This window comes from Xenopus laevis, chromosome 5L (assembly GCF_017654675.1).
Source record: "Xenopus laevis strain J_2021 chromosome 5L, Xenopus_laevis_v10.1, whole genome shotgun sequence".
NCBI classification, from domain to species: Eukaryota; Metazoa; Chordata; class Amphibia; order Anura; family Pipidae; genus Xenopus; species Xenopus laevis.
In genome coordinates this window covers 130,930,786-130,940,290 of record NC_054379.1, presented here as the reverse complement: position 1 = coordinate 130,940,290, position 9,505 = coordinate 130,930,786, and the positions used below count along the sequence as shown (strand labels likewise).

The window sequence follows — 9,505 nt, the reverse complement described above, 5'->3', positions numbered from 1 at the left end:
AAGTCAGCATCATCATCTGCACCAAGCGACTGGGAGATTCAGTTTCAGTCGGCAGAGAGGTCTCAAGCGGGAATCAAGGGCAGCAGGAGAGGTCTCAGCCAACAAAACAGGGACCCCCGGTTTTATATGCTCTAATAAACAATGAACTAATACATTAAACCACTTAGTAAACAGATCTCTCTTCCCATGCGATCAATAGTAGCTGGCCAGGCTTTCAACAAGCAGATCCAAAGCAGAGATCTTCTTGGTTAGTACATGTTCTGCCCTTGGCTATAATAAAGGAAGTTCTCATATGTAGTGGCCCATAGGGGTTAATCTGCCCCTATGGCTTTAAGGCCCTACCCTTTTTCTTTAGTTACTAGGCAAAAGCCTAGTTATCCGTTTGAGTTTAAGCTCAGTGTTATTGGCCAAGAGGTGTAATGACAACTTCCTGCCACACTGCACTATAGTGTGTGTAAGGAGTGGCCTCTTCCTCTTTGGCTGCTGGATGCTGATCCATCTGGGTGTGCCTAGGGGAGCCTGGGTACAGCAAGGCCCAGAGAAGCAAGTGTTCTTGAGAGAAGTCGGGGACCAGGAAACCCTGTGAATGAGGTTTAGCTATAGTACGGCAGACTTGTAATAGTCTCTCTAGGAGAGAAATGTAGATAGATTAAAGAGAAAGAGCAGCTGAAACTCCAAAAAGGATTTGCAGCAGGGAGTAGCTTCCCAGAGGCTCTGTGTGAATGACCCCAGTGCAGGGACCTCAGTGAAGAGGGTGTCAGGTTAGCTGTCAGCTTCCTGATCAGTGCACTGGATGGGAATGGCGTACTGAATACTGCAATTGCCTATTACATGATGTGTCTGTGTGTCATGTGCTAATACCTCATTTGTGTATGTGAGTAAACCTGGGGATATTGTCTTCAGACTAAGAACAGTTCTTTGTTTGCATCAGAAGAACCTCCTGGCGCCCAATCATTTTATAGTTTTGTATGCACAGTAGCCTGAGTGTTGTAGTTGCACTACACCTTAGAGGGAATGCTTCCACTTAGCGAAGGCCCTGATCCTGAAGTGTGAGTCCGAATGTAACCATGCTCTGCTCACTAGCTGGAAAGTGACTCTGTGGTGTGGATAGCCCAGATTGGCGTTACACATATTAAGTACCAATAGGAGTCATAAACATATTAGGTCATTGAGTAATTGAGTTCAATAGTTCATTTCCTACAAATCTTATGTAAAATACTGGATTCGTGAATTCTTTCCTACAAGGCCACCTTATACAAGACATTTCTATCAAAGTATTACCCTGAGCCACCATTGATAAAACTTCCCTCATTAAAACCTGCACCATTGTTTGGCCACTCAGCATGTTATTGTGGCAAGAATGCAAATCTCCACCTGGGGCAGGTATAATGTCCAAGCTGTTCTAACACTCAGTCAGACTTGAACTCTGGAAGACTGGGAGCTTAAGGGTAGGACTTCATGGTGCGTGTGGACCTGACACGTCGCAATGCGACTAAACACATGCGACGTGTCGGATGTTTTACAGAAAAGTGAAGGAGAAATCACAGGAAACAACTACATTCATCTGACTGTCGGATGAAAATGCAGCACGATTTCCTACCCTACCCTATGACAAAGTAGAATTCTGTTGTTTTTTTTTTTTGTTTTTTTTTGGTGGGCTCTGGATATTTTGGTTTGGTGGAGGGGAATGGTTGGAAGCCAGATTGGACAGAGATAAGACTTTGAAACTGGCTATCCATTGGGTGTTCTTGGAATTGGTGAGGGTGTGGGGAGGGGAGGCGGTCAATATGGACAAAGGGGTGGACTTTGATAGTTGGCTGTCCTCAAATGGGTGGAATGGGGAGGGAGACTTCTTTGGTGGGTATAAGTGGACTTTTTTAACCTGTCATTTTATGTTAATTTAAGAATTGTATTATGGTTTGTTTCTTTATTGTAAGCATTTATTTTAATAAAAAAATACCTATGACAAAGAAGACTAACTCATGCAGGTGGGACTGATTTCTCAGACCTATTGATGTGTCTCCTTGTTTTCTGGATTTCCTGGCATTGTGGACTGGTGAGTGCAGGGCTATAGCAGCAGTTATACCCATTCTCCTGCCTGATTCAATAGCTTGGGTGCAGTTTACAGGGAAGCACTCAGTAACCTAAAGTAATATGTCGAAAGGCCACTGTTTGCCTGTTTGAAAGAAGAATGTATAAGAATTGCAGCACTCCAATTATGCTTTAAAACCGCCTTTATTCCAAATGTAGCATTGGGACACAAGCTTGAAAAAGGACCTCATGTGTCCGAAATGTCGCCATGCTACATTTGGAATAAAGGCGTTTTTAACGCATAATTGGAATGCTGCAATTCTTATACATTTGCAATTGGAGGTATGTGGAGGTGAACACATTTTATTGCGGACACCCTATGAGAAAAAGGCGTTGAATGACATGGTTTAGCTTCAGCATGTGTTCATATTTATTTGCTTTATTTGAGTAAAGAAATAATAAAAATGTAGCCCACCCATGTGCTAGAATTGACTTAGATTTCATCATAGGGTGTTAGTACTTTGCATTAATCTAGATCAGTAAACACTGACTCTAAGCATCTCTGAACTCTGGCACTGTGACTATAGAATGGTAGAGCAAAACTTGTCTGAATTGTGACGTCATTCCTGACTGTGTAATTATACTGGACAATAAATATAAACAAGGATATGCACGTTGCATGTTTTATTGCTCATCAGGGACACAGTGTAGACTCCAGACATGGAAAAAACATTTCTTTATTGATCATATTTTATTTGCCTACATAAATGCTGCTTCTTTCGATATCTTTTTTTTTTTAAAGCACATTTGAATATTAAAATATATTTTCCAGGGTAAATCAAAACAAATATGCAAATTGAAGGTGTCAGTATAGCACTGAATTCATGGGGCTGACATTATAACTGCAATTTTTTTGCTTATAATGTTTTCAGAGCAATTTCTGTATTATGTTTTGCAAACTCCAGCCATTGCTGCTCTGTACTGGGCAATTCAATAAAGTGATCTTTGGGAAGTATAAAAGTGAAGTAATAAATATTATATCAGTCCTGAAGCAGCATTGCATGGCACGTCCTCTCTCATCTACTTTGCAAGGAGGTGATGCAAGAATACATGCGTATAAATCTGTTACAACACATCCAGAATGCATGCTCTAATACAGTGTAAGCATTTGAACTGGAGTTACATGGAACCAGGTTGTTCATGTTCACTTAGTTTTGAAGGAAAAAGGCAAATTACTTTGGTGCACAAACAATGTGACCGATCTATGTGCAGAGCTGTGATAATTGTTGAAACAGTCTGTCTACATGGCTGAAGATTTAGTCAGAGCTGAATGTCCATCATCCTTAATCTTCTCCCTATAGTGTTCATTGGAGGTACTGGATTCAGAAATCTTCTCCATGCTCAATGAAGAGACTGCTGTTGGATTTACTAATGACTGGAGTAGAGTTAAACGGGACCGTCACCCTGCAGAAAAAAAAGCATTTGGTTAAATGGTTAAATGCAACAAGGAACAATTATACTAATTGAAATGGCTTATTTACAAAGAGGGGGTCAACTACAACAATCTGATGCAAATTGACATTTATGCAGCACCTAACACTGGTAATAATATTTGCCAATGCTATTCAAGGGGCAAGCAACCACATGTGTGCCCCATCCCCACTAGAACTAACCCCTCAAAATAAATATGGGTAAAAATTCATATTTTATATAATGACCTTATTGCATCAGCCTAAAGTTTTAGCTTCTCAATAGCAGCAATGATCCAGGACTTCAGACTTGTCACAGGGGGTCACCTACTTGGAAAGTGTCTGTGACACTCACATGCTCAGTGGGCTCTGAGCAACTGTTGAGAAGCTAAACTTAGGGGTCATTGCAAATTATCAAGCAGAAAATGAGGTTGGCCTGTAATATAAACTGATGCTACAGGGCTGATTGCAGGCTAGTTGCACTGGTTTCTGTGCTGCCATGTAATAATTATCTGTATTAATTACTAATCAGCCTTATATTATGACATTTCTATTTTATGTGTACTGTATATTGTGTGTCAGTCCCTAAGCTCAGTAAGTGACAGCAGCACAGAGCATGTGCAGTGAATCAGCAGAAAAGAAGATGGGGAGCTACTGGGGCATCTTTGGAGGCACAGATCTTTACTGATACAGGACTCTGATTGCCTTGGGCAGGTACAGAAGCCCAAAACATAATGTACAGCATTTCTAGCCTACTTTTTTAGTTAAGATTTAGTTCTCCTTTAAACTGAGGGGAGTGTAGCTGGGTCATTTGCAATAGGTATGTGCAGTACAGCAGCACCGTCTACCCATGTGCTGATCGCCATGGGAAGGGGGCAGGTTGATGTCTGGTGCCTAGGCCAGCACTGGACCTAAATACTAGATTCGTATCCCCTTTGATTTGTTGGATACACAAGAAGATTCAAAATGAGGTGGATTCTTCACTATTTGGATCTCCTGTATCTATATAATGTTCAGCTGCATAAAAATGTAATCAGAAGTAACTTACCCCACAACATCCACAACATTTGCAGTCCCCGCAGATTGTCCCTATGAGTCCGTTGATCGCTTGAATGGCGCAGAGTACGGCTTGAACACCACTCATCAATAGGAGCAAGCAGAAGAGGGTCAAATTCCACTCACCAATGTTAGGAGGTTCTACACAATCTTTCCAAGAGAGCTCTCTTTTTAAGGAGAAATAAAGAACATCAGCAATGTACAAATAAATCCTGTTATTGAATCAGTAATCTCCCATTGTAGTGTTTCCCCAAACAAGAATATGTTTGGGAGTCTGAAGCCAGAAATGGAGCTTCATTCAAACACAAGGTAAGAAGAAATGTTTAAGAAAAAAAAAAAACAACCACTCACGTTTCCTGGGAGGCATAAGTATAATTTCCATTTCCAAAATCACATTTTGGTCCTTTATCAATGGCAACTGCTGACACAATAAAGCAGTAGCCCGCTCCAACAAAGCCAATAGCAGCAAATATGATAGAGGTGAACATCTGTTCAAACAAAGGAAATATAAAGAGTGATTAAAAACAACTTCAATAGCAGATGCAGCCTATCTACTCCTGGATGTACCCCAATGTCTACAGACATAACGATCGGTTCCACTCAATGAGTCATTATGCCGGGACATCCAGTATAGGAGACACAATTCTTGCAGACCTTTATTATTAGTGGTTACTGATGTATTCACATGGAAAAGTCAAAAGATAGATAGATAGATAGATAGATAGATAGATAGATAGATAGATAGATGATAGATAGATAGATAGATAGATAGATAGATAGATAGATAGATAGATAGATGGATGGATGGATGATAGATAGATAGATAGATATACTGATAGATAGATAGACAGATAGATAGATAACAGATATGATTGCATTAATATTACATTATATTAAATATAAACATGCAGGTCATTTGTTTGTTGTTTATTATTCCCTACAATAATATACTGTCCCTTCCCCTCCGTCCCAAACTAAAAAAAATTAAAATATATATCTAATATTACTTACAGCAAATCTTTTGCCACAGCTCTCGTTGCCACAACACCCACAGCAGTCATTGTTCTTTAGACCCAGAAACACCAATGCTGGAAAAATCATCTATTAAAAAAAATGTAAAAATTCTTTCATTTAAACCCATTCTGAATTAAGAAGTGTTGTACTAGGCTTTTGTTATTGTTAAAATGTCATTTTTTTCCCCCTGGAAGTGTATACAGATATAGTCAGCGTGGAAGTTTTTTTTTTTTTTTTTGAAACATGCTAGAAAGTTCACAGTTGTATAGGATACAATATTAGTGTATTTTCCTGCTAAACATGGTTTATAGAAGGTTTTACTATTATGTCATGAGCTCAAAAATCCAAACACGGAACAGCCATCCCGACAGTAGACTAGAATATCCTATATACAAAATAACACCTCAACATCTGGTCAATATGGGAACTACGAGGCATCATTCCCCTGATCTGACCCCCCCATATATAACTCCACGAGACCCCTCACTCACCATGGGAAAATCCTGAGAACTCCTAATTATCTGATTATTTTAAACTGCACTGAATGTTTCTTTAAAAAAAAATTGTAAATTACAAAAAAACAAACAAACACGGATTGCTGGAGGTTTTCAGATTTTTTTCACTAGGAATTGTCAGAATTGTTAGATTTTTTTTATGGTTGTTCAGTGTCATTTTTCCATGTTTCATGTTCGTGCATTTTCTATTCTGATATTTTAATAAATTCCATGACATTCGTGGTTTTAGAGAAAGTGAGTTTAGTTGTGGTTTCGGAAACCACTAGAACCACAAAAAGGAGACTGTTGATAAATAGGCCTCCAAGGATAATAGGCATAATCTCACTAGTCAGTGGCAAAACTATAGAGGAAGCAGACCCCAAAGTGGTGGGGGGGTTGGCGGACCGTGGGTTCGGCTTCCTTTATAGCATTGCAGTGGCAGCTATGTGTGCCAGGACCCTCTGAAGATGTCTTTTGGTAGGGGGTTTGGTAGGGGGTTATGTTCTTGTTACGCCATGTCATTACTTATCTGACTGGGAAAAGCGATAATTTCCCATATTTAAATATTGTCTGCCACATTTATTTGCAACTTCAGAGCACAATTATTTTATATAAACTCTTTACACGGTGAAATTATTTTTAATTGCCATTTTGCTCACATTACCACATTTTGATCATATTCGTTTTTCAGACTGGTAAATATCTATTTTTATGAATGCATTATACTTGCTAGGACACAGATATTACATTATTATAATTACATTTTATTTAGAATAAACTGCAAACAGACCTGTTGATGGAAGGGAGAATGTGTTTATTGTCTTATTTCTTAAATGTTTCTGCCATTATTTAATATCAGCTGTACATACTCTATAAATCCATATAATATATATATACAGGGTAGTGTTTAGTTCTGAAATAATTTTTTTAAAAATTTTAAAGCCTGTGAGTACGGATCTTTCGGAGTGAATAGAGATTATTTGATGATTTGGCACCCAGGCATAATAATGGCTTTTGATTTTAATGGCAAGTTTGATTTAACTACAGTGTTCTACAAATACATATAAACAGTATATATAGGGGTTCTGTTTATTTTAAGACAATGGTCCACATTTATGCATGCCAGTTCTAGTTTTTAAGCAAACTTTAAACATATAAAAAAAACAGGCACGTCTAAATCATATTTAACATCTGACTTTGTGTATGTTAATTGTTGTACTTGTTTTTCTTAATATATATATATATATATATATATATATATATATATATATATATATATATATATATATATATATATTAAGAAAAACCATTGTAAAATAATAACTTCCCTGGCTATTTAGTATAACAAAGAACTGCGCTCAAAGATTTTGGTAAATTGCATACTCACCAGAACTCCGGAGCCCACTATTCCTCCAAAGTACCAAACTTCATCCGAGATATGGTCATTTTTATCAGCAATGGTTCCTCCAGGGAAAAATAATAATATATTAGCCAATATACACAGAATGGCTAGTGGTATAAGGGTAATGCCCAAGCACTTTGCGCAACCACCGGAACACATCTTTCAGGTAAAAAAAAAAAGACAACTGTACAAAATAAAAATAAAATAAAAATAAAAGCCTATAAGTGGAGTAGAATCCCAATGAAGTAATCCTTCGTGAATGCTGGAACGGATGTATGGTTTCCACTTTATATACCTGTGGCTAATAGAACCCCATAAATGAGATTACGTAAAGGCAACTTCAAATATTACTATGACAACTAATAACCCATGTTAATATTCTACTTCAACAGACAGGTCACTGTCAGTGATTTGCCTTCCCCAGGTGCAGCTCTGGCAATCCCTCCTGTGTCCTTCATGTTATCATTCATATCTTTCAAAAAAACAACCCAATATCCCTAGAAATAATTAACTATGTTCTGTTACTGACTGGGACTGTATATCATTCTATGCATTCATCATTGTGTATGCCCTAACAGCATTTGCTGAAAAACTCCACATATTTCCCAGTTATAGGGATTTAGACTGTAAAATACAGCTCCTGTTGTCTTTCATATACGCTGGCTATAATATGAGTAATCTTGCAAACATTAGCATCCTGAATTTTGTTAAGAGCCAATCAGGGGCACTGCTATTATACCAACAGAGTTAGTGTAATAATTATATTTATTTCTATACGTCTGAGGCAGAGGTATTCACTACAACTTGGGATCAACTACAATTTTTCATATGAGTGACTTGTCAGGGAGTCATCAGGTCTTAACGACATAGAGAACAATAGAAGAATTACCCCCAGTGCTACATGGGCAGGAGTATAGGGACCAAGCCTCATATAACTCTAAAATTAGTTATTTTGGGTAACATTTGCTTAAAAGTGGAAGCAAAACAAAGCTTTTCCTTTCTACATTCACAAATAGAAAAAAACAGGATTGGGAGGATGCCAAAGCAAAGTTGAATTCAATGTTGATGTCTGAGGTATTCCCCATTGAAAATATTTGCTTCCAGTAGATTCTTTTTTTAATTACTATTATTGTCCTTTTAAAATACAGGCGACCAGTTTTAAAAAATACCAACATATAATTAAGTCTGACAAGACAAACTGTTAACAGGGAGTGATTTCAATAGCATCCACCAAGTTAACTCCTTGAAACATCTCCAACTGCAAAGCAAATTCTGCTGTTCCTATGCTCTATTTACAGATAAATGTAGAGAACTATGGTAACAGGAGGGGAAAGTCTTATTCAGCTTTCTCAGGTCAAATGTCCAGTCTTATAAACCTCATCATTGGTTATATTTATATGGTTTTTATGACAATTACGGAGACAATTATGGAGGTCGGCTACTGAAAACATAATGATTAGCAAAGACTTTCATGTTGGAAGTTCTCCAACTTGGGAGACAGTAGGTGGCGGTTGGACAAATGTGACAGATGCCGTGTTATATGCAAATATAATCAGATATGATACAGCTGCCTCTTGTCTCCTATGAAGCACCAATTCATGTTTTTTTTTCTGAATTGATAAGCCTCCATTGACTTGTGGGGGATGTTAGCGCCCAGCACTGCGACTGAACTCTAACATCTCATAGCACAGAATGGAATTCAAGTACACAAAGTTGTCCAAGATATCCTGACAAATTTGTCAAATTAATAAATGCTTTAATTATCAAATTTTTGACTGTTTTTTTCCACACCTTTTGGTTGTACACCCGATATTCCCCTTTCCCAAACATCTCCATGAAACTAAAACGAAATGCTTTAATATGACACATTATTAATCAGTTAAATGTGATAATCTGTATAACAATCCATTACCTAATTGTAAATTATATCTAGAATGGTGTGTGTGCAATTATTACAAACTCGTTAAAAAGTTAGGCAAGTTACAGTAAATGTTCCCCGTCAGATACAATAAAATGCAGTACTAAGTACATGTTAAGTC

General features: G+C 37.7%; 1 protein-coding gene across 1 annotated transcript; it reads right to left on the bottom strand.

The window, feature by feature from the left end:
- Nucleotides 1-2,750: 2,750 nt before the first annotated feature.
- tm4sf4.L (transmembrane 4 L six family member 4 L homeolog) lies at nucleotides 2,751-7,726 on the bottom strand. Its single transcript, NM_001086865.1, is given in 5 exon segments — nucleotides 2,751-3,495; nucleotides 4,549-4,723; nucleotides 4,908-5,044; nucleotides 5,568-5,657; nucleotides 7,452-7,726. Coding segments are annotated over 5 exon segments (594 nt in total). The 5' UTR covers nucleotides 7,626-7,726; the 3' UTR covers nucleotides 2,751-3,477.
- Between the last annotated feature and the right edge of the window lie 1,779 nt (nucleotides 7,727-9,505).